The 26,379-nt window shown below is 34.3% G+C and overlaps 1 protein-coding gene across 1 annotated transcript; it reads left to right on the top strand.

Annotated features, from left to right (window-relative positions):
- Window positions 1-2,515: 2,515 nt before the first annotated feature.
- Window positions 2,516-18,560, top strand: LOC129748986 (uncharacterized). Its single transcript, XM_055743803.1, has 4 exons — window positions 2,516-3,220; window positions 3,280-3,694; window positions 3,752-3,969; window positions 17,930-18,560. The coding sequence occupies exons 1-4, from the start codon at window positions 2,565-2,567 to the stop codon at window positions 18,543-18,545; spliced, it is 1,905 nt and encodes a 634-aa protein (XP_055599778.1). The 5' UTR covers window positions 2,516-2,564; the 3' UTR covers window positions 18,546-18,560.
- The last annotated feature ends 7,819 nt before the right edge of the window (window positions 18,561-26,379 follow it).

Below are 26,379 nucleotides of genomic sequence, written 5' to 3'. Positions count from 1 at the left end.
TCTAAAACATCCGGTGGCCTGGCAATTGGATCTCAAACGTGGAACTTCATCGTCGGTGTCATCAAAAGGCGCTAGAAATTGAGATTCGGGAACGTAAGTGGAGATGATTGGGCACACGCTGCGAAGAGATGAAAACGAGATTTGCAGCCTAGCCGCTGAAAGCCGCACAGTTGGGAGGGTTCTTGTCCTTGGGAACCACCTGCACGTTGTTGGCGGCGTATCACTTATGGCCTTTTTACCGTAACGGCAAGATGCCAAATCCGGCCAAAACAGTACGGAACAACCGTGTTTCTTCAAGAAAGGCAGAAGACGTTTATTCAAACACTCTTTCACGTAAATTTCTTGGTTGACAGTCCCGGAAGCTATGAAAATGCTTTTTAAGCCACAGGTACAGATGGCTTGCCAAACCAGATATTTCTTCGCGAACTTTGACAGTTTTATGTGCTTGAAAATATCTGCTACCTTTCCCCTTCCTTTTGCCGTATAAAACTCCTGTCCCGGGAGCTGCTTGTAGTCGGCTTTGACGTAGGTTTCGTCGTCCATTACCACGCAGTCAAACTTCGTCAGCATCGTCGTGTACAGCCTCCGGGATCGCGCTTTGGCCGTCGTATTTTGTTTATCATCGCGATTTGGAGTCACTTTTTTTTTGTTTCAATTATAGTCGTTTTACCATTTTTATGGCATTCGCGACTTTATCAACGTTACAGTTGGCGGATCGTTATTGAGAAACTTATCCGGTACAACTGTGTTCGATGTTTACTCTTGGACTCGAACTCGCGGACATCGGCTCAGGAGACAACAGACTTGCCAACTGAGCTATAGCACAAGCCCCGATTTAGAGTCAAAACCTTCTTGTAAGTCGATAGTCCAGCTTGTTTTTTGGCTCCATGCACGGTAGTAGACGATACACCCAGCTTATTTGCGGCATCTCGGAGAGAGAGGTTAGGGTTTCGCTTGAAACTACCGGCAACTCTCTTTGTCGTCTCAGCGGCTTCCGGTTTTCGATTTTCCCCCGATCCAGACTTACTGGCTGTCGACAAACGTTCCCCAAACACTTTTATTACATTTGTAACGGTTGATTTGGCAACTTTTAGCGATATTGCCAGCTTTGCATTTGGCATTTTGACAACTGAAGAGTGAATTCAAAAATCGAAATAGGAGCAACATTCTACACACACACACACCTTCAAAATGAGGGGTGTTCAAATTTTTTAAATGCAAAATTGGAAGAAATACGTGAAGTTGATATTGACCAAATTTTGACCGTATCACCCTTTAGCAGGATATATTGATATTCTGTGAATTTTTCAGACGTAGTAGTTAATATCAATGAATTAGAATTTTCCCTTACAAGTGAATTTTAAGACAATGTACATAACTTTTAAAGACAAATGAACTAAATATTATAAAAAGAAGAGATAAATCACCATAATATATGTTAGTTACTTAATTTATCGGCCTTATCAGTTAGAAGTGACGGCATTTTTAGTTAGAACATCTTGAGAACATCTTCGGCCGTCCGAATCCGGCCTTTTTTTCGGTGCTTTTATTGTCATCATAGAGTGTCAAGTCGTTGTGGGCTTGTGATATAGCTCAGTTGGCAAGTCAAATGCTTCCTGAGCCGAGATCCGGGAGATCGAGCCCAAGAGTAAACATCGAACACAGTTGTACCGGATAAGTTTTATAATAACTGTTCGCCAACTGCAACGTTGATATGAAGTCGCTAATGCCATTAAAGATGTTAAAACGACTATAATGGACAAAAATCGTTGAAGATGCCAAAGCTATAGTCCATTTATGGCATCCACCAAGTACCGTAAGGTATCCATTTTAGGGTCCATCGGAGGACTGTCGTTCTTTGAACGTGCACGTTTAAAAACGAACTAGCTCCACTTTTTTCGCCATCACAGTAGGAGTATGAATGATAGAGGTGTTAATTTTTCTCTTTTGACTTTTGGGTCAATATGATAGATGCTGCATGAAAAATTTTATCAGTGAACAGTGAAATTGGCAATTTTATTAATTTATTTAAATGCAAACGTTATGCTATAGAGTTTTCAACAATTCGATCTCGTCATTGCTTTTGCAAATTATTTTTTTTTCATAAACTATAGTTCAAATGAAATAATAAACTGATCCTTAAAAACAATTGGTTGTCTGACTATGAAAACTGAAAAATAAAGAATTACAGTGAATTTTTAACCGTTTTTCTACGCCATGTAGGTACGTTAGAAAATCACAATGAAGTAAAAAATATCATTCAACACTCCACTACATGTTGATATAAAGTTAGAAATTCTGGAACCTCCGAAGAAAGTTTTGAATCGCAAGCAAATTCTGAGACTTCAAGTAATTCAATGGTGTAAGGTTTGTAAAAATCGGTTCAGTAGTTCCTGAGATAAAGGCTCAAGCAATCCAAGATCTTCTATTTTTTCTCGTTGGTCCTTCGTGTAACCACAACACACGTTGGTGTTTTGGAAGTCAACATTTACAGTAGGCTTTCCAATATTGACACTCAAATTAAAGTTTCGGGTTGTAAATCTCACAAAATTCCGAGAACAAAAATGAATTCATCCTCCAACAATCGTCCCCCGAAGCTATGCAAACGAACCTATTTCTTGAAGGGCGAGTCGATACCCACTCAATCTCAAATGCGATCGGAGATCGGGAAAGAATTGGCGGAAGCAATCTTAGAGTTTATGAGTCCAGCTTGTCAGGCGTGGATGGGCTTCGATCGGAAATTGTTGGGGCCAGATGTGTACTGCACCGACATGGGCGATTTGAAGGCAAAACTCCATGAACACATTCTTGCGATTGGTCAAGATGCGGAGGAACAGCTGGAAATCAACCGACGAATGGCGGAGAAAAAACCAGACTGTCGAGAGGAGTTCGAGTTTTTGCAATTCGAGTGTCGACAAAAAATCGAAATTGCTCGGGAAGAGGAGCAAAGATTGATGGAGTTGCAACTTGAGGCAGCCAAATTGTCTCTCGAGGAAAAGTATCTGATGATGAAGATACAACTCGGTGAAGATTACCTTCAGGCACGGAAGGAAATGTCCCGATTTATTTGCAGAAATTTGAGACAGGAGGCTAAAGTTTTGCTCACAAATATCGCGAGACAATTTAGAATCGAGCTAGAACAGGAAGTTTCCCGACGAGTCAACGATGAAGTGGATAGGATGAATGATCAAATTGAAGAAGTTGTTACATCAGCCGTTGAGTGAGTTATTTTCCCTTCAATACCTTTTTAAAAAACTTTTTAATTTTCGTATTTTTTAGACACCAAAAGGCAGTGGATACCCAAGCAATGCTCAAAATGTGCTATCGATATGAACAGTTGATGAAAAACGTTCAACAGAGGGAAAACTGCCGTCAGTTGACCGAACTAGCGCAATACATTTGTTCACAGTGGGCTGAATTGAGAAAGGGTCCCGAAAAGGCTGAGGTCCCATGTCAAACTTCGTTTGTAATTCGTCCGGAAAGCGAGGAAGAATCGATCGCAGAAAGTGAATTCTTCGAAGGTGAAAGTGAATTCGTGGACGCAGACGATATCTTTGTCGTGGAAGGATGTCAGATGAAGCCGGGACCCAGTCCGGTGTACAGCTTTGCCGATACCACTGTCGACGAGGAACCGGAAGAGTCAACGTCTTTGGAAGCTTTCGAGTTCAATGGAAGGACTTATGCTCAACCGAAGGTATGTCTGTCGTTAAATATCAACCCGTACTGTCTTTAAAATTTTAATTTTTTTCAGTACTACCACAAAATTCAAGATGAACTTTTTCCCGTTCCTTTCATCCAATGGGAACCTCGGGAAACTCTTTGGGATGATCTCGGGTCTCTCACTGAAGAATTACTTCCAGTCGATTCAGACTTTGTGCGAGAAATTGTGGGTGGAATCATGGAAGAAAATAGTGCATTCAACGTGGAAGATTTGCTAACTGAAACAGTGCCAACGGTTTCTGAGGAAAGGTAACTGTTTTAAATTCCATTATATAAGATTTGTTTTTTTTTTCTATCTACCTTTAAAATTCAGTTTGTTCAGGGCGTTTTACTCATACACGTTTAAAATACAAGCTTTTACATATAGATGTACCAAAAAACGGTATTCGGGCAACGGCCACTTCAACTATTCGGCTTAACGAATATTCGGTCGAATATTCCATTAAGTTTTTAATGAAAATAGTAAAAGCGGTTATTTCAATTTCCTTCTTTTCTTCCATCTTAATTGCTTTTATGTTTTTGAGTTGATTATTTTCAACCAGATGATGAATTACAACACTCAGAGTAAACCTTATTTCAAATTTCATAAGACACGTCATATGAACCGATTTTTGAGTCCAAAATAATTTTTCATAAGAATCTTATGATTTTTTTTCAATTTTCATTTGAAGTTCTTATGAAAAATAGAAAAAGTGGCATTGTGAAAAAAATAATCCTGAAGTAATTTTAAACAAATTACTCAGAAAATAAACTGAACGTTTTGAGTATCAATTATCTTGATATTGTCTCATCAAACGAGAAATTTTCTATTTCCATAAGACCCTCTTCTGAAAAGCAACAACCTCTTATTGAAGCAGGTGTTCAACTGAAGAATCCAATCGCTTCATAAACAATCTTAGGGATTTCAAAAAAATTTCTGAGGGTGCCTCTTACTAAGTGAATCTTATGTTATACATGACAGTAACTTTCTGAGTGATGATCTTTTTCAAGTTCGGGTCTCTCTGATTTTCAAAATGTCCCAATATCTGAGAGGACTTCAGATGACTTGTCGCTTCTAGGGCGTTTATCATCAGAGAAAAAATTAACACATTTAACACCCAGTACCGAGATAGGAATCGAACCCATGCCATCAATGGACCAGCGATTACCGTCTTACCAAGAGATTGGGTTCCTGTGAAATCTGGGACAAAAAATGTCGGAATAGGTGCCAAGATAATTGAATTTGTTTATTTGATATCAAATTAGATGGAAGGTTGAATTTGAGCTAGATATCTTCAATGTCGGGGAGAATGAGGATACTTGATCCCCTTTTCTTATTTTCATCATATCGTTTTGGGAAAATTTAGCAACTCGCCGTCTTTTGCATTTTCTGACAACGTGTAATTTCAAGTTCATATGCTCCAAAAATAAGAAATCCAAAGAAATTTACATGAACTCGCAGATGAACTAGAATCATTTTCGTGAGACCAAAGAATTCGTGATATTTTTTTAAGTCACAGGAGACTTGATCCTTTACTACAGAGACTTTATCTTTAATTCAGGGTACCCTGATCCTTGGCAAAAATCTAATAAATTCTGGAGATAAAAGGACTGTGACTATTTTTTGTCATATTAGTCCTCATCTCACAGTTTGTAAGTATCAGAGAAATAGAATTTTAGAAGTTTGTCTACTATCCTAGAGCCATTGCATACCTTAAGGCGCAATTTTCAAGAATATTGAATATAAAAATATTACAACGATGATAGTTTTCGATTTGATATCCCACATCAATTCTTTACTGTTGTAAATCTTCTTCAGTGTCAGTGTTTATCATCCAATCACATTTAATTTTAGCAGACTTTTATTGCAGCTCAGCCTTTTTAACTGTTCACAACTTTTTATGGTTCAAATAATGCTCAAACTACAGATTCTGATTTTGAATGCCAATTGTTAGATATAATTGTATGCAGTTAAATAGAAACAAAAATAGGAATAATCTAGAAAATTTATTCATTTATATGTGATAGTATTGTTTCAGAGATTCACGCTAACTTTACCCTCTACGTTTCATTTTCGCATAGTTGTGTTACATTAGTAAGCTGTAAAACTGAAAATCAAAAAATAATCACATTAGGTAGGTGAATTTTAAACTAAGCGCTTAATTTAAAAGATAACTGCAGTAGGGTTCTTGAGGCGTATTTTTGTTTTTTTTTTATATAGATACATTTTCAATGATTTTTGCACAGTGATGATAGAAAAACAGTGATTCTGAAATAAACGCAAAGATAATTGTTCTAGTGTTAAAAGAAGATGTTAGGAATTCTGTGGTTTGAAATGGTATGTGCAATTCTGCTTATCGGACCAAATTCATATTGTTGCCAGGATGAATGAAAGTATTCAACTCAGAGGATGGCAATAAGGAAATTTTTTTGAAGATATGTTGACGTATGAAATCATATCAGATCACATTAGGAGTTACAAATTTGAATAATTGAGAAAGCCTCTAGAAATGTTCCTCTGAACTGGGAAAATACGTAATACAAAATTGCGATTTGCTAAAACAAATTGAATGTTACACTTTCAAAATTTCTAAAATTAAAACTATTGACGTTTAGTTGTATTTGGATTTATTTTTAACAAAAATTGTTAAATATTCAACATTTTATGATATTTTTGGCATAAAAAAGTCGACGATCAGATACGCTGTTCATACATTTCTTCCTACTGTTCTCTACTGTTTCATAATCCATTTGAGTTAAAGTCATACAAAATAGTGATTTAAAAAAAACATGAATGAAAAGGAAAAATACTAATAAAAGGGATAAATCTTGTTTCATATTTAAAGGTCTAGTTGATGTGAATTATAGAAAGGAATAAAATAAGAGTGAATACCGTGATATTTAAAATTCAAGTTTGGTAAATTATGTAAGTTTTTATTGACAAAAATTCTTCAAGGTGAAATCAGTTTATGCCTCGCTACTATTTTGAAATGTTTTTGATACAATGCTGATCGATATACTATCACTTAATTATATGTTGATTCGAAAATTATTTGCAAATTCAATTATTGAAAATTATTTCTGCGAAATATCAAAGTATCCTGATAGTTTCAATAAATATTTTATACCTTTAGTATTAAACAAATCTGTTTTGTATCCATGTAATAATGGTAAAAGAAACAAAACACGAAACAAAACTGATTAGTGTGAAAAATGGCAAAACGCAATATAAACTAGTAAATTTAAAATAAACATTGCCATCGATAAAAATTAATAAAAGAATCTTCTCCAAAAATATCTATAGCGTTTCGAAACTAATTCAATTGATTGGCACTCAAACTACTAAATATATAATAAACTTTATTTTCATTCATTGATTTGCATAACATTATTAACATTAATTATGATGTTTCATGGTAGATATCTTGATAGTCTTGCAGGTTTGATTTTCTCAAATACTTCCCTATCATGATAAGATCCAAATAATGCTTTTGCAGAAAAAAAGAAAACAAATAATACTTACTTTCATTAACAAAACTTTTTTTCTAAATTATCTGATTAAACAATGATGGCAGAAAACAAGTGAGGTTAGATATGTTTAAGCCATAAATCTACTCAAAGATCAAGCTTGTAATAAGTTATAACAAACGAAAGGTCTATCTGTAGTAGCAACCATTTGCAAGGCAAGAGTTGTTCTACTTATCAATTATAACAGTTTTAAAATAGTTTTTAGTTATGAATTTTGGGTGCTGCAATTTAATTTGTCGACTGGGTAACCAAGTTAAGCTTAGTTTGTGTGAAATTTAATTTGCATTGAGAGGGACTTAAATTAAAATACAAAAACCACACATATGAAACCAAAGTCCTAGAAAAAATCTACGAGTATTAAAAACAGAAAAACCTAGATAATATCAACTCGATGAATCTCATTGTTACATCTACTTCTAAAATCTTTTAACGTAACTTCGTTTGTCCTTCAAATCACAAAGCTAATTTGATAATGTTCAGGATAATTTAAAGTTACTTTTCTCATTTCAACGGTTCTCACAAGTTTTGCTTAAGTAAATCTACAACAAAGTAAAAAAATCATAATAATTGTTTTGTGAATGTCAAATTTCATATAGTATATTATCGATATTTGGAACATAGAATGTGAACACACGGAAACAATATAAGAAAATATGTAGAAAATTGTCAATTCATTCGAAAAGAACGGGATATAACAAATATTCAAAACCTAATAATTAATAACAAAAGTAGAATTAAAATATGATGTTTAACCTTAAGGGGGGGGGGGGGGGGGGGGGTAGGGTCTAACGGGTATAAAAAAACACCATTTTCACGATTTTTTTCTGGAGCTATCATTCAAACAAATGTATTCAATTTTTTTGCATTATACAAAGCATTGTTAAAAGAACATTTAGTAATTTTTTCGTAGAAAAATATTGAAAAATGAGCCTGTGACGGAGCATTTTCGAGGATGCCTTTTAGAAAACAGGATTTGCGGTGGACACTGTATCTCAGCACAGAATCATCTGAAGTCAAAAAATCAGAGCAAAATATTTTTAATAGATGTTTTTCTGGACCCCAACGTTTTTATTTAACTTAAAAATATTTTTATGAAATTTTTGTGGCTGTTTGAAGTAAAAACTACAATTTTTCACTTAAAAATCCGCCATTTTTCACCTGTAAAATCTCCCCAAAATAAAAAAAATCATAAAAGAAAAACGTTGGGGTCTGGTATTTTATATATAGAAAATATGTTCCAAATTTGAAAAGAATCGGATAAGTAGTTTTCAAATGACGATGTCCACGGACTTTAAAAATGTGCTTTCGAGAAAAACGCGTTTGAAGTTTCTGCTCTTGCTTTCTTGCAGTATTAGATAGGAGGAGATAAAGGCCTATAACTTCTACAGTTTTGCTTCAATTGACTTGAAAATTTGACACAACATTCTTGAAATGTTTTACAATAAGAAAATAAAAAAATAAAAAAATCGTTTTTTTTGAAAATGTTAGACCCTAATTGATAACAAAAGCTTCCAAAAATAGAAAAAAAACTGTTTTATCTAAATATGATCCTAGAAATGGATTTAGGCTCAACTCAGAAGAAGTGTTTCAGAAGTGTAAGTAAGCATTTAGCGATATGTATTACTATGTTATCAGAAACTGGCCCAGAAAGTAAAATGTCCGAAAAACCATTTTTGTTTTTAAAATACTTATAACTTCTGACTCTGACAGCTTTTCTGTATTTAAGTGTTTCACTGATGTTTGAAATTGTCAAGAATCCATCTATCCGGCAATGAATAGATATGTTGGGGTTCATTGAAAGTTTTCACCACTATCTCAGATCTTCCGGTAGAAAAAAAAGGCCCGTGTAGCTGCTCGGCGGGCTTGTAGCGTATCTAGGCTAATGAGGTTGCAGCGGTTCTCTTGGAAGGTGGAACGGGTGAGACCAGTTCAAATGGCGTAGAGCATATCGCATAGACCGTCGTTGCAAAGCTTCGATCCGATCAGCGCCATTCTGATAGAAGAAGCTCCAAACAGCCGACGCGTACTCCAGAATGGAGCGGACTAAGCTGCAGTAGAGGCTTTTCAGGCAGTAAACGTCTCTATAATCTTTCGTCACGTGGAATATAAAGCAAAAACATCGGGAAGCTTTATGATGGAACATTTACTGCGGATCAACGCCAGGCAATTGTTGTTGCACCAGGTAGCAAAAATTGTCTTTGCAGAGAAACAGTGACTTCAGGACCTTTAATTGCGTTAAACAATTTCAAATCATCGGCGTAGACGAGTTTTGGTCCATCCAGAAATAGAAGAGCGTCATTGAAATAAATGAGAAAAATAATCGGTCCTAGGTGACTCCCTTGCGGAACTCCGGATGTGGCAGGGAACTGTCTGGATAACGAATCCGCAGATTTAACGGTTAGCTTTCTTCCAGTAAGGTAACTACGGAACCAATCTAATAAGGAACCACAGATACCTAGACGTCCTAGTTTTGCAATAGCCATTTCATGATTGACCTTGTCAAAGGCAGCGGACAGGTCTGTATAGATTACATCGGTTTGGATACCCGCTGTAAAGCTGTCTAGCACAAAAGATGTAAATGTTAATAAGTTCATACTCGTTGAGCGCTCGGGCATAAAACCATGTTGGTCATTGGAAAAATATTGCTTGGAAAAATAAAAAATAGGATCCAGGATTACCAGTTCGAACAATTTTCGATGGCACATAAGGCGGCATGACGATAAAGATGTTTGAGATGTGCGCTTCGGGTCATTTTGACCCGAACAGCTTTGGAGAGTTAAGCATATCATCTTTACTAGCACACATATCAAAACTGTAGCAAATCAGAACGATTTTATGAGAAAATTGTAAATAGAACAAAGCCATCATTCTGAAACATACAATACAACAGGAAAAAGAAAGAAAATTACGTGACCTTTCATTGTCGTTTTCATTGAAGCAGCAGCAGTGTTAAAAACTTATCCAAGGGTTTAAAAAAAATCTAGAGCATGGGCATTAGACTGAGTCGATTTGGGGTCATTTTGATTTTCATCTTTCGCAGAATTTTTAGTTAACGATTACATGAGTAAATTTGAAATTTAAGGTTTGTATGGGAAAATTTAATATTTTGTAATGAAAAATCAACATCTTTTATGTTTCTTCTGTGGAATTGGCACAAAAACCATCATGGTTTTCTACGATCATCAGTGCAACCAGATTGCTTAAATCAGATGGCGTTTTCGAGTGAATTGTCCAAAGAGAAAAACAGCAAATATTGTTATAGGGTTCCCCAATTTTTTCTCCTTTGTGTTCTCTATATGGCTTTAGATTCAATCGTACCTTGGCACGATGGGTGATGCTGAGAGGGGATACAACTCTTTTGGTCACATCATGAACTGAGGTAATCTTTCTACTTGCGTAAGAACGCTTGACTTTTTGGTCCAAAGTTTTGTCCTCCGTCACCGGTTAACGCCCAGATTTTTTTTACCACATAGGTTAACGGACTATTTTTGAACCGGGTACATATTTTGGACCACGTAACAGCTTTTTTCTAATGTTTCTCTCATAAATCATGTGATTCGTGAAAATTTTGAACAAATATAGTTGAAGCGACTTCTTGTGATTCTAATCATACCTAACATTTAATTTAAATAAGCTGACATGGGGGAGAAAATTGAAAATATAGTTTTGATTTTTCATTTTTGAACCCAATCAAGGCCATTTCAGGAGGACGTGCCATTATTGGAGTAAACTTTCAAGAGGTTTTCTGCATAGCTGTGATAAATTTAACAACTACAAATATGTTCACAGCCATGGCCGTAGGAACGGGTTGGTTTTTGGGGGTTAAACCCCCCCCCCCCCCCCCATGAGGGTCCAAAAAAGCAAGCGAGGTATTCTACTCTAGACTCAAAATTTTTGAATTCATAATCAAATTATGATAATAGAGCAAAGATATTCAAGAGTAACTATCTGGACTAAAAACTAATGCAAAAACCTCAAAAATGCCGGGCCGGACAAATCCATGCTGTTTTATATTAAAACCTGGCAAAAGCCGGGTATTTGATTTCAAAATTGTCGACCAAAATCCAGGCAATACCGGGCAATTTTGGTCCAAACCTTGCAGTTGCTCATCAAAAATCTATGAAAAAAAAAAACTTTAAAAAACCTTTCACGATTTTTTTTTTGAAGCTTGCCGCAAAAATTTTGGACGCATAATTAAAAAAAAATACTACACAATTTGTTTTATTTTAGTTTGATTTAAGAATGAGAATGAAAACAAACCCGGGCAAAATCCGAGCTTTTTCAATGAAATCCGGGAAACAGGGCGGACTGGACTTTTCCCAAATTTTATATTAAATATCCGGGCCAATCCGGTTAAAACCAGGCAATCTGGCAATCTGATCATAGAAATTCAGTTCTGAATATTAAATTTCAAATCAAACCCATTTTGAAGGTTCTGGTTCCATATTCCCATAACAAAAATTATATTTCGAAATATTTTCGTATTTCTGATTCTGTATCAAGTTTAGGATTCTTGATTTTCAGTTCGAGTCATAAGAATCATAAGAAATTAAGAATGGAAAGCTGCTTCGAAATCCTGGCTTAAATTCGGTCTTGCATTTCGTATAAAATTTGAATAATGTTTCTCGAAAATCACATGCATTTTCAGTAGATTTCAAATTATAAAAAAAGAAGAATTTTGTTTCATATTCATATTCGAAACTCTTAAACTTTATTTTAGCACAAAATTTACACATATAAAGCTTCTAGGTGGCGATCCAAAATTGAAAACTTAGATTCAGTTTCATCATTTGAAATTAACGCGAGGAAGAATGACCTTAATGGGTTAATTTCCTATAAAAATGAAAAAAAAAAAATCATTTGAAATTCACATTTTTCAATCAATCATTGAAATGATGAATGAAGATTAAACCAGCTCTACAGAATTTAAATAATAGATTCATGAATGAGGGCTCAAAGGCTTGGATAATAAATTCTTATCTAGAAGTAAGATTCCTAAATCATATCTTTTTTTTACATTTCAAAAATCGTATAGAAATTTGGAAACAGGTTCAAAGTTCAATTGAATGAGTTTTTCAATCAACATAAAATAGTTGAGAAATTCAAGAGAACATGAACTTAAAAATTTGCTTGTCAATTCAATTTCCAAATATCATATTTTTAATCAGAATAAGTTTGTACATACTATTCAACTGAAAATCACAAATCTAAAGTAGAATTTGAGTAAATTTTCAAAGTTATGATTCCTACAAAATATCCCAAATTATATTTAAAAAAATCATCCACAAGATTTTTATCATGGAATTGATTCTTCATGAAAAATATTTCCAGTTAAAGAAACATGTACCTGATCTCCACTTAAAAAATCTGCATAAAATACTTTATTTTTTCAGTGTATTGTTAAACATTATTAATAATGCAGTTTTTAAAGCCTAATTTCAAACTAAAATCATAAATTTAGTTCAAGTTTGCATCGAACATATTTGATCCGAAATTTTTTTATCTCTTACTATTTTTTATTTTGTAGAATTTTATTCATTTTCATCAAAGGTTGGAATCTTAGAGTTTGTAAAAGAGTTTAGAAGATTGGGCTTGTTTGATTTGAGTATAGAATAAGTTTTTTTAAAGAAATTGAAGGCTACCCTAAAAAGAACTTATTTTATGCTCAAATCAAATAACTTTGATCTACCAGACTTTTAAACAAATTCAAAAACTTTAACCATCGATGAAAGCAAATTTCATATTTTGGCTTCATTATAAAAATTTAGCTCACCCTTTCTGCTAAGGACCACTGTTTTAAAGTTACTTTTCTAAGGTTTTTTTAAATGACACTTTATCATCCTTGTGGCATTCGTGTCTTCTCCAAAGTTACGATTTCATACAAAAACTTTTAATGAGTACTTAAAAATTAATAATAATCTAGTTACAAACATATTTTGTTTTATTTTTTTAATTTGTGTGTTGTTGGGCAAAAAATCATAGGTAAAAATAAGTCACCAAAACCCCCCCCATGAGTCGGTTCTTCCTACGGGCCTGTTCACAGCTATGATAAAACACTTGAAAGCTAGTTTGCCAGCTCGAAGAACCAAAAAAAAATAGTTTTAATAGAAATTTAACCCATGTCGAAAATAGGTCCTACTTAAATTCATAGGGACTTATTTTGGACCACTCTACATAACCTTGGTATTAAACTTGCTGTTAAATGTTCACATTATTGGCAACTGTTTGATAAGCAGTTGTCGAAAGCTACAGGGTTGATTTATAAGAAAAAAACTTGGTTAGGTAGAAGAGACAAAATATAGCCCGGAGGGGTTTGGAAAAAACCTCAGCAAATCGGCAAATATTCAGTCTAATTTTTGTAACAGTTGAAATATTTCAATTTATATTAAAACAATTTTTATTAAAAACATATTCAACTGTATAGCTTTATATGTTTCTAAACTTGGGAAAACAATGTTGAAATGTGTAAAAATTACAAGCGAAAAAGTACTTAAAATCTAGCTTTTCAGCCCCTGTGGTTATGCAATTGAAAAATAAAACTGATGAAAAATTTACTCCAACCAATTTTTTTTTTCCTAGAACAAAAGTTGTTTTAAAGATAAAACTGAATTTTTGCGAATTTTTAAGCGAAAAAAATCTGGCTATTAGATGATTAAAAAGATCACATAATTCTCGCACATTTTTATCTTTTTTGAACTTATGTATTCTACAGAACTGATCCAAACCCAATTCAATAAGGTTTTGGAAGTCAAAATGTATCAATTGATATCGCGGAGTTGATGTTGACAGATTTTCTCAACTTATCATTGGGTCACCTGAAAGAGATTTGCGTTTTGAAAATTAATCCTAAAGATAAGCAAAGTGGCGATTATTGAACACTAATTTCTTCGATTGCAGTTTGCTGTCAGATTTTTTTGAAAGTATAAGAAGTTGTAGAAAAAAAAACAGATGGTTGTTGTAAGAAATATTCAACTAATAAGTGTACCTAAAAAGAGGCTGAAGAAGTTGAAGAAAGTTTGTTCAGGAACGATTAAACGTGAACAAACAAAACATGACTACAAGAATAAGAAAGGTAAATATTAACTGAACTATTTGCATGATTGTGCATCAATTGCTGTGGTAAATAAACCAAAATATAGAAAAAAAACTTATTGAGTTTAAGGAAGGTCCAAAGTAGGTCCAGAAGGTGATCCAAAATAAAAATCTCGTGGTCCAAAACACCAACCAGAGTAATAATCGAAGAAAAGCGTTTTAAAGATTAAATCTTGTTACATTGCAACAAACGACGATATGTTTCGAGAGAAAAAGCCTTGATCTTCGTAATGATCTGTTCAATCAAAAGCAATCAAAAATTATAACATGTACATTTTTATTTCAGAAAATAGCAGAGCCACTTCCCAAAGCCGACCAAAATAGGTCCGTTACCCTAGCTACTTTCCTCTCTTCATACTTTCGAATCACATTTTGGACGGCTTGAATGCATCCTACTTCTTCAATTTTCGCCAATCGACTCAGCGAAATGTTGGGGAAATTTTTACATTTGTGTACGATATATTTGCGCTTTTCCGAGAAAATGCTTCTTATTTTAAATTGTGAAAACTGGAACTCACGATACACAGAGTTTCAAGTTGAATTGTAAACAACAACGTACAGCAGAAATCAGCTGTTTTAACGTCATCTGGAATGAAAAGGATTTTGCCACATTGGTGGATAAATGCTGTTTCTGTGAGCATTATACGATCATTCCATGATGTTTATGAAGCGTATAACTATGTGAGGTACATTATTCGAAGCTTTGGAACGAATTTAAAAATTCGTGTCAACCATTCGCATTCCTGTGGCTTTTATTTTGAGTCTGCTTTTCCTTCAATGTCTATCTGGATTCTGGTTCACCTCAACAGATCTCAGTTTATTACCGTCAAACGGGGCATCATGCATTAGCAGGGCGAGATGCAACATAACTCAATGTTTACTAATTTTTTTTTAATATGATGTTATAAAGTTATCATATAATGATATCAAACAAGTTTTTTTAAAGTTTTTGATTCTCATAGATAATTAAAAAAAAATCGCGAAATTAATGTACATTATTTAACATTTTTTTAAATGCATCAAAATGCAATTCAAAGATTCACCTTTTAAATCTCGTGTCCATATGCTGGAATATGATTGTTTTGCATCACGAGTTTGTTTATTTCAAAATTTTCGTGATTTCAGCTAGTAGATTTTGCTTCATTTTTTATAGAAAAATGTAAAATTTTATTCGAACAAAACCAAAAATTACTGCAATTTGTTCTTTATGCGTTATGACATCACAAATATATTAAAAATAACTATAAATTTTCAAACATTTTCACTTGATTTTTCATCTAAAGCTTAGTTCTTTTAGAAATGGGACACTTTCTTTCTATGATAGCTCATTTCTTTGTTATTGGACATTCGAAACTTTGACAGAATTTTGCTGCTTGGTGTGTGAGTGATGGAAGAGTATGCAAACACTGTCAAAAATGTTCAAAAAGTTCAAATCAAGCATTGGAGTGAAGCACATGATCAGAAACTACGGTTAAGGGTCATCAGGAAAGTCTAGTCTCATATCAGAATTTTCAATTTTGAATAAGCGAAAAACTCGCTGAAATGTTCAAAAAAAATTTCTCCAATAAGTTGAAAGTGTTGCCTAGTTCTGAGTCATTCAAACCAAACTTCAAATAACAAAATTTTGCTACTTTCAGAGCTCGTAAGCTGTATAGTAGGGTGTCCCAAAATTGCATAACTTTTGGGAATCTTGGGGCTCACCCTCCAAATGGTAGATAAGGATGTGCAGAAATAACTTTTGTATGGGGCCGACTAAAAAAATCATGTTTAGAGGTTCCGCAAGCGCAATCTTTGAAAAAAGTCCACTTTCAAAAGATTTGATTTTAAATAAATTGTGGGTCCAAAAATTTCCATAAATTTATATATTTTATTTTTTTTTTAATTTTGTTTGAGTTAAATACTACACGTAAAAAATAAAAAATGAACCAAATATGTATGTATCAGAATGTTAAACAAGCAAGCTATTTTCAAGAAAAAATTTTTGTTTTGTCCAAAAATTGTGTATTCAACTGTGCAAAATGTGTACCAAGCGTTAAATATTTTTGATACCAATGCCATAAAAAATGTGGATTTTTGTGTACTTAAACTTAGCTAAAAAAAACCTGTTGTTTGTATCATCGTGTCAAGAGCTATTCACGGTTTAATCCTTAATAAAAATCACAATTTAGGATATTTTTTATTTAATTTATAAAATTTGTCTTAAAAAATACCTACTTTAAAATCAAAATACTTGCAGAAAAAAGACTTTGATGATTTGAGGAAGTAATCAGAAGGCCATATGCCAAATTTGAGCGGAATCGGACAACAGGAAGGGGTTGCACTGAATCTCAAGTGTGAAAGAGATTCTGAGACATAGTCTTCTAAAGAAGCATAAAAAACTGTTTTTTCATCATACATTTTTTTCTATACCAATTGATTGCATGATTATGTAGATTTTATTAAAATTTCAATTAAAACTAACATTTCACTTGAAGACTGTAACTCGATTGGACTTAAAATAAAAAAGTTATGACTGTTCAAAGATTGTATTTTTGTGGCAAAATTGTCGTTTAACACACAATGATTACATTTTACTAATTGCGTTTTACAGGACAATTTGTAACCAAAATACAATCTTTGAACAGCCACAACTTTTTTGTTTTGAGTTCAATCGAGTCTAGCCTTCTGATGACTCCTTTCAGTCATCCAAGTCTTTTTTCTGCAAGTATTTTGATTTTTAAGTAGGTATTTATTAAGACAAATTTGATAAATTAAATAAAAAATATCCTAAATTGTGATTTTTATTAAGGGTTAAAACGTGAATAGCTCTTCACACGATGATACAAACAACATGCTTGTTAAGCAAAGTTTAAGTACACAAAAATCCGCATCTTTCGATGGCATTGGTATCAAAAATATTTAACGCTTGGTACACATTTTGCACAGTTGAATACACAATTTTTGGACAAAACAAAAATTTTGGTTGGAAATAACATTCTGATACATACATATTTGGTTCATTTTTTATTTTTTACGTGTAGTATTTAACTCAAACAAAATTTAAAAAAAATAAAATATATAAATTTATGGAAATTTTTGGACCCACAATTTATTTAAAATCAAATCTTTTGAAAGTGGACTTTTTTCAAAGATTGCGCTTGCGGAACCTCTAAACATGATTTTTTTTAGTCGGCCCCATACAAAAGTTTGTTCTGCACATCCTAATCTACCATTTGGAGGGTGAGCCCCCAGATTCCCAGAAGTTATGCAATTTTGGGACACACTACTGTACAGCCGGTACCGGGGCCATTGTCGTGATTTTACGATTCTTATGAATCTCAATTCAGAGATTCATTCAGACACGTCTTTCACTCTCAAGAATACATCAATGACTTACCTTGTGTCACCAAAATAACAAACGTTGCCATTGACATTTATTTTATTTTATTTATCTTCAGTGTTGCCGAATATATTTTTTATTTTAATTTATTTTTGGCATGGGTTCGATTATGTTAATTTAAAGTTGTCTACGTTTATTGTTTCTATAAAGCCTAAATTGGCTAAGACGGTCTGTCTTTTTGAAAGGCTACGAGCAAAATACTCAAATAACCCACATTCGTTTTTTTTACAGATATTCCTCAACCTCGTCCGAATACTCTGCCAATGAACTGCAACTGTTCGACCTGGAAAAATCGGAAGGAAGTTTAGAGTTGCTGGTCAATGGTATTGCCCTAAAGTACATTAAAACCTCCGATAGGGATTACGAACGATTCAAGGCGATTGCTCGTACTCCAGCACCTCCGGTTGAACCACCGTGCATTCCGGAAACGGTAATCGAATTGGAGGATTTCCAAGAGAGAATCATTGTGGATCTTATGGAATTTGTGGATCTTCCTAGTAGTGGTGCTGAGCCTAGAACTGAATCGGAGTCTTCATCGAGCAATGAAGGTGCAACGATTACCGAAATTGTTGATGATGTACGGCGCAGTACTGCAAGGAGTCAGAAGTTGAGTTTGAATCAAATTGAGCCCAAGTTATCGGAGCAAATTATGCCGCAACTTTCGGTAGATATTATATCGAAACGATCAGACGGAAGAACTTCAAAGTCTTCTGTGGATAAAAATGATCAGGTCCTGAAAACTTTGGAAGATGTCGATTTGAACGAAGAACAAGTTATGGAAAGAACATCACTCAGTAGGAAAAGTGGATCTCAGTTAGATCCTATGGACCCACCACTAATCGATTAAATAATGTTTTGGTATTCTAGATACTTTTTAAATTTGAAATATAGAGAAAAATTTTTTTTCACTTTCTAAACACCGTTACAGTTTGTCTAAAATGATCAATTTGTTGCCATATTGAACAAAATAGTTGTAGGTATTAAGTTCAAAACAAATTCCTTCTTGATATAAATAAATTTGAAGAATCCGTATGAAAAATAAATAAATGTTAAGAAGCCGTATGTAAAAAACTAATGTAAACAACAATCTAGAGCAACAATCAGATATCTCTGAAATGAGCAATGAAGAGGCATACTTTCAGTTTCGGAAATATTGTAAAATATCAATCAAAAACAACATGCAAAGCAGTAGAGAATACCAAAGGAAAAACACAACTTCTGATCTTGAACCAAAAACCGTCGCATCACTGACTGACACTGCCGGCAGCAATGATGTTCAACAAGCATCGGCAGCATCCGGAACATCATCTCATTTCGCTCATATGTCACCAGAAGTTTTTGAAGCTCACGCCTGGAAAGATATGACTCCAGGCGTCGTCCTTCTGTGGGATGCTGCGACAACTTGAGGATCACAAATGTTTGAGGGGTAAAACAAACCGGCTGACTTCCGAAAACGTTTTTCCCAATTTGTCTACAAAATGTTCGAGTCAGAGTGGGTATGTATGTTTTCTTCTCGTCAGGCTCCTTATGGAAAGCGTTTTTATTTGGCAACTGATATGCTAGCTAGCCTGAAGAGCTCGTAGTGCTCGGCTATTTATCTCAATCTGCTGCTGCGGGAGAAAAACCCCGGAACATGGGACATGAAATTTGGAACAAATTATCTGGGAGACTGCTAGAGGAGATGATTTGCCGTCACCAGAAAACGATGCTTATAAAGAGGGATGACATCGGAAGATTTTTTTTTGCTCTCATTCCTGTCTCCCTGGTGGTGCTCGCCTGACGTCGAAAGTCATGGACCAACCAGCCACTTTCGAACAACAGTCAAATATGAGATCATGATGGGGCAATAAAATGCGATAAAAATGAGCAGGATGATGTCTGCATGCTAATTCAGATTCAAATCATCTAATAACGATTATTGAAGGGTCTATCTGAAGGACCTTTTGTCGGTCAGGTCAGCTCATTTGCATGTAAGTATGCATCTTTAAGAAATATTTTCACTGGTTCGAGATTTCATCTGTACAGCAAAGTTATACTTGTAAAACCATAGATGAACTTGATAGCAATGCAGCCACCGGTTCAGATAGAATCTCAACGATGTATATTAAAAATATAAGAATGTTTACAATTCAAAGTATACCATTCTTAATAACGAATGTATAAGTAGAAATAACTTCCGGATATTCTGAAACTTGCGAAAGAAAGCTTAGATTATGAATCCCCCGATTGAACGGTTCTTGGAAATTACCGATCAATATTTGTACGTCAGGCGTTTTTTAAACCCTTCGAAAAATCTTTATATATAGAGAGATTTGCAAATCGTTTCACAGCTAACGCATGATTTTGGTTTTCATGTTGTATTTTAGTCATTTCAACCGAATTCACTATATTTCTTGTCGATTGCACTCATACAGCATTGGTCAACAAGATCCAAAAGTTTAAATACTTGAACTTGAAAGGTGACATAAAAATTTAAAAATAATTTAAAACAGCTTGTCTGTGCACAGGAAAATTTTATGTCGTGCCTAATGTTATCCGATTTTTTTTTCCAATGGTTGCACATTTTTAAATCCTTCTTAAGGCTCAGCCATCATGGGGTCAAAGAGGCTGATATTTGTTACTGAAGCTTATTATTAGAACTTCTAGTTCAAATGAAATGTAATTTTAAGACGGCCCGTTTTGAGGGGGTCTTTCATATAAACCGTCCAGTGCACAATGGGAAAATTCGAACCCAAAATCGAAAAAAAACACGAAGCTGCCGCGCTGGTTTGAGAGTCCAGTATTGAGCTTTTTTCTGTCATAACCACATAAAGTTTGGAGTAATTTCATAGAATGAACTGAAAGGTATTTGATACTTTCTTTAAAGTGCCTATTTACTGGTGAAACGATAAAAGGTCACGATTTTTTTTGACCCCTTTACCCCTATGAAGAAGATGTGATTTTATAAAATAACTGCTTAAGGACTCACTTGGAAGTCGATCGATATTTACATAATGAATATCAATTTAAAGCTTCAAAACGGACTCAACCACGGCCAAAGTTTATAACGAGAGCCCCAACACACTTCCGTTTCGTTTGTGGATGGCTTAAGCGCCACTTCCTTTCGGAAGACCACCCACCTAGTTTTGATTTGCCCAGCTGGATGAGACTCGATCGCGGGTTTCTTTTTGAATCCCTATTTTGGGAAAGAAGCAGAAGGGTCTCAGGGATGAGTACTTCGGCTTCGATTTCGAATCCGCCCCGAAGATGACAACAACCCGTAAATTCGAGGAAAAGAGAGTTAATCGTTGAACGACTAGAAGCTAAACTAAAGCAACCTGAAAACTAACGAACGAATTCCCACCCACTTACCTTGCTCAGGAATGGGAAAAGATCGTGATTGGATTCGCAACCAACCTCCGCAGTAAACCCACAGAGAACAGACGTACAAGCTCGAACAAAAAATCTTCAAAGAAGTGTGTAAAAATTGAAATGCTGACATCCAAAAAATACGTTGATTGACTTGAAACAGTGCCATCTAGTGCGTCGTTCAAAAGTTACAAATCAAATTTTCAAGTACCCATTTTTGAAAAGGCGTAATCATGTATAAATTTATTAATAATTAAACTTATGCTGCTCAAAAATAGACGGTCTAGATTTATTACTAGATAAATGCAATTAGAGTTACTTTTGACAGGACAGAATTTCAGAAACAACTTTTTTTTTCAATTTATGTTATGTTTCGAGTTACTTTTCTTCACCCATTATCAGATGTCCCCCAGATTAAACCGAAACGTGACGTTAATTTAAAACAAAAAAAGTTTTTTCACTGACAGAAAAATGCAATAAGTAAAAACCGTATAAAAAGTACCGGTAATTAACTTTTATTCATTCTTTTATTTTTGCACTACTAAAGCAGTTGAAATAACTAACAGTTTAACAATAAATTTTTGCACTTCTTGAGTTCGTCAGAGGACGAATCGCCTATATGTCAATTAGGAACATTCTTGACGATCAGTCTTAACCATAAGAACTGATTCTAGACATTTCAAAGTGGGTTACTTATAAGTATCACTTTTGCATCCCATTGTCCTGAATTGTCCGTCCGGTGTAACGAAACTTTAACAGCAATTTTGTTAAGACATGCCAAACAGTTCATACGACCTGTCCGAAACTGACCAAAATTTTTGTTGACAGTTCTCTTAGGTGTGTTTTGAGACATCTGGTGGCCCAGCCAAAAAACAAAAATTGGTTCAAAACGATCGTTGGAAATTTTACTCAAGTTTCTTGGGCTAGCTTGTACGTCTGTTCTCTGTGGTAAACCGGAACCAAAAAACACAACGAATACCTGTAACCCCTTTCCCAGATGCCCCAATTATGCCATCAATCTGGTACTATAATTCCGCTCGATTAGCTTTAATAAGAACGAAATTGCTTACGATGATTACATAGTTTTTATTGTGTCCTCCAGTGCTGCAAATTTTCAGTGTCAGTGAGAAATTATCAGCTGACTTTATTGCAGTGTATCGGTCAGTTCAATTCCAACTAGATTCATACGAGAATGAACTGAAAGCTCAGTCCTGAAAGCTCTCTGCACACTCATTCACCAATCGGCAACATCGGTGCTTAGTATACATTCAGGCTCTTTGCAGGTTCATGAGGTTATCCAATCTTCATTTTCAGTTTCAAGCGAACATTGCTAAAAGTGAAAAAAGCTTCCTTATATTATCATTAAGTTTAGTTGAATGGTGACAAAGATTGTTCGACTCGCTAGACATGCGCAAATTTCAGAATTACTGCTGAGATCGCTTTTTTTGAAGGATTCTGATAAAAAAATACGTCTGTTTCCAATGGTGTGAAGAGGTGGGAAGGTTTAGAAATGAGTGTTCGGGTTGGCGAGACAAACGCTGGCGAGGGAGCGTGTAGACGAATGTGGGGGACAAAATTATGACAAAAAGTTGGCAATAAAATGACAAAACATGACAAATGTGGTAAAAGTTTGAAAAAATTATGACAAAAAAAATCTGACAAATAGGAATGAAATTTACAATACAATGGAAAAATATTTACTAACACAACTCTGTCGAGAATATGACAAATCAGATTAAAATGTGACAATATTTTAACAAAAATATGACAAAAAAGACAAAATCATGGCAAAAAAAATGACAAATGTCGTAAACAATTGACGAAAATATGACAAATATAACAAAATTATGACAAGCGTGGTAAAAATATGTCAATAAATTGACAAAATCATGACATGAAATTGTGAAGTCAGACAAATTTATATATTTGAAAATTTTATATCAAAAGAACAAAAATACGACTATGTCGTCAAACTATGTAAAAATTTTACAAAATGATTAAATATTACAAATCTTCCAGATTGTTGTCATTTTTTAACCACATAAATAATTTTATTGTCAATTTTTTATAATAATTTTGTTTTAATAATAAGATGTATGTCATAATGTTGTCTTATTTTCATCACATAACACATGTTTTTGACAAAGTTTTCTCGAAGTTAAATCATTTTATTGTTAAATTTATGTCGTTTTTGTCAGACTTGGTCATAATTTTATAATTTTGTTGTCATGTTTTGTCATTGTATTGTAAATAATTTGCTTCATTTTTGTGTTATTTTTCATATTTTTATCACATTTGTAACATTTTTGTCTCATTTGTCGGATTTTTGTCTTATTTTTGTTATATTTTGTCATTTTATTGTCAATTTTTTATCATATTTATGACATAATTGTTTGACTGATGTCATTTTATTGTCAAATTTTAGTCATATTTGTCAGATTTTTTTCATACTTTTGTCAAAACTTTATCATGTTTTCAACATATTTATCACATTGTGTTATAAATTTTTCAGTTTTTGACCTCATTTTATCATATTTTTGTCATTATTAATTAAATTCAATTTTTTTTTTATATACATCCATCCTCTTGTCCCGCTTCAAGTAAACGTATAGTCTCAGCGATTTTCAATTCGCGTTTTCTTTTTGAATCCCAATTCATAATTTGCAAAAATGGCAAAAACAAATGCTTACTGAAATTATCAGCAACTTTCGCTGATACTGATTGAATGCTTAAGCTGCAGTCACTGACCAAAAACAGTAAGTGACAGAAATGCCCAAGCGAAAGACGCTTTCGTAGCTTTCGAGTGAAACAAGTTAGTTCGGGTTTACGAGTGAGCTTTCTACTGACTGATAGACACACTCACACAGCTTTCTGTAGGCACGAGGATGACCGAGCCGATCAGAAGCTTTTATATTTGTTGACTTTTCTATTCCGTTCATTTCAGATGAAGCTTTTTACACTGATAGAAAATCACAGTCAGTATCATTCGTGCTTGAAGATAATTTGCAGCACTGGTGTCCTCCTCTACTGTTTGGTGTACATTTCCAGGCGTGTTTCAAACTCTATCCGCAAACGCATGAGGTGGAGAAGCTTGGTCGTTTGTAATGGATCGATCGTTTCGGGCTTCCCACGTTCACGAGATTTCCCATGTGGGGGAGGACATCGGCTACTTTTACGGCTCGCCAGTCCACGAAGTAATCAATGGCCTGTGTCGGCAAGCGCCCGCACATAACGACCGCTTGGAGCCGCCACTAGTTCCCTCTCATTTGAGAGAGGGAATCAGTTGAAAGAGAGAAAATTTTATCCGTTTTGTTATGATCTAGATTTTCCAATTTGATTTTACACGCTAAACTTGGAACACTTTATAAATTGATTTTTTTGTTGCAAGGTCAAGAAATGAAACTCAAAGTTTAGTTTCAGGAAGGTATTGTCGCTGAATCCCCAAACCGGAGTTATCGTCAATGAGCGCTGGCGACATTTACTGGCGACACTCACTGGCGACAAGTTATTATCAGGACGTGTACAACTTCGGGTGTGTTCTTATACCAAAGATTTTTTATTTCAAAGGAAAGTGCCGCAAAAACAAAGGATTTTTTCCTTTGGTTTTGGTATAAATAAAAAATCCTTTGGTTCAAATGCATTTTCCTCTGTTTCAAAGATTTTTTCTTTTGAAAAATCTTAGATTCAAAATATTAATGCTTTGATACAAAAACCAGTTTCATTTGATTTAAAGTTATTATCTTTGCTCAAAGGTAATTTATATATAGATTTAAAAGCATTTATTCATTGAACCATTTTCCATTTATTCCAATTGGAAGATTTTTACCCTGTTGTTTCGAAGTTCCTATTAGGAGTTTGAATAATAAAAAGATACAATTTTAGTTCTTAAATTCTTTTTTATTCACAAACACATAAAACACTGGTTCACTATAACCGAGTAGGGTCCTTGATATCGTTGACAAAGTTTCGCATTCTCCGTGGGCCGGTCAATAAACTTCCGAAAGCCACTCCAGCTGCTGGGTGGTCCGACTGGTGATTGCCGTTGAAGATTGGGCCGAAAAAATACGACCGCGGGATTTGGGGAGGTGTTACTTTGCGCAGCTTTCTCCATGTTCGAGAGACTTGGAAATCTATCCGTCGGCCGTGGTCCTGTAACTATACAAGCGTTTTAGAAAATCTTGAATTCACTTAAATATTCAGTATTTATTATCTTACACTTACCATTTTGCATCCTGAATCCTCCTTATTTATAGCTTACTCCGATTCACTAGTTTGATTTTTAAAACGAGCGGCTGAACTTTATTCGATTTTTCGGTTTTCTGTTCTTCTTGCAAGTCAATGCAAAATATCTTCTAAGTTTGAAGTTTTTGTTTCAAAAAATTATTCTTTTCAGTTTAAAACATTTTTCTTCGGTTGAAAGAAAATTTACTTTGTTTCTAAAGAAATATGCAATTGAACAAATTTCTTTTGAATCAAAGAATTTGTTTGAAATCAAAGTCCAAAGTTATTCAATTCAAAAAATTTATTCTTTTTTTCAAAAATTATTCTTTTCAATCAAAACTATAATTCATTGATTCAAAGAAAACAGGAGCTGGATTCAAAAAAATGAATGTTTTGAATCAAAGTCAGATTTAATTCGTTCCAAAATTCAAGTTTACTCTGCGTGAATACACGGAATTGTCCATATTGTGACAGGCAATCGTAATCATAGGCATGGTAGGCGAACAATTCGCTGTCAAAAAGTGCTCCGTATCCACCCTCCACCAATGAGAAACTTTTGGTACTCCTTGCCTACTGTTGCTCAATATGCAACCACCCGTAGCTGTATAGGCACGCTGGTTATTACTTTACAAAAGCGTTGCCAGTAATGATATTTCACAACGTCGCTAGTTGGCAAGGTTGCCGATCACCAGCGCGAAAACTTCGGATTTCAACTTCAATGACAATAAAACATTAAAATCTAATTACGAAATATAAATTTTCACGCATTTTCTTATCTGTATTAAAAAGAAAGTTTAATTTTTTTAGGGAATTCAAAAAAAGAACTTTTCAACATTCGTTTTTGCAAATGTGGTAAAATTCGAATAAATTCTGTCGCTGTTAATACGATTTACATCGTGTATGGCACTGTTTGAATGATCGCGGTTTGAGTACATAAAAAAATCTGAATCCTTAAAAGCACTGAAAATGAAAACCCCTAATATTACATGAGCGTGATTAGAATCGGAAACTAGATCCATAATGAGAACGCTGGTTTCCACTTTGGAAAAGTGCATTTCCAAGCTCCAAGACTTCTTCCTTTTCCCGAACATGCCTCAATTATATCATTTTTT

Source organism: Uranotaenia lowii, chromosome 2 (genome assembly GCF_029784155.1).
Source record: "Uranotaenia lowii strain MFRU-FL chromosome 2, ASM2978415v1, whole genome shotgun sequence".
Taxonomy (NCBI): domain Eukaryota; kingdom Metazoa; phylum Arthropoda; class Insecta; order Diptera; family Culicidae; genus Uranotaenia; species Uranotaenia lowii.
This window is presented reverse-complemented; position numbering and strand designations above follow the sequence as displayed.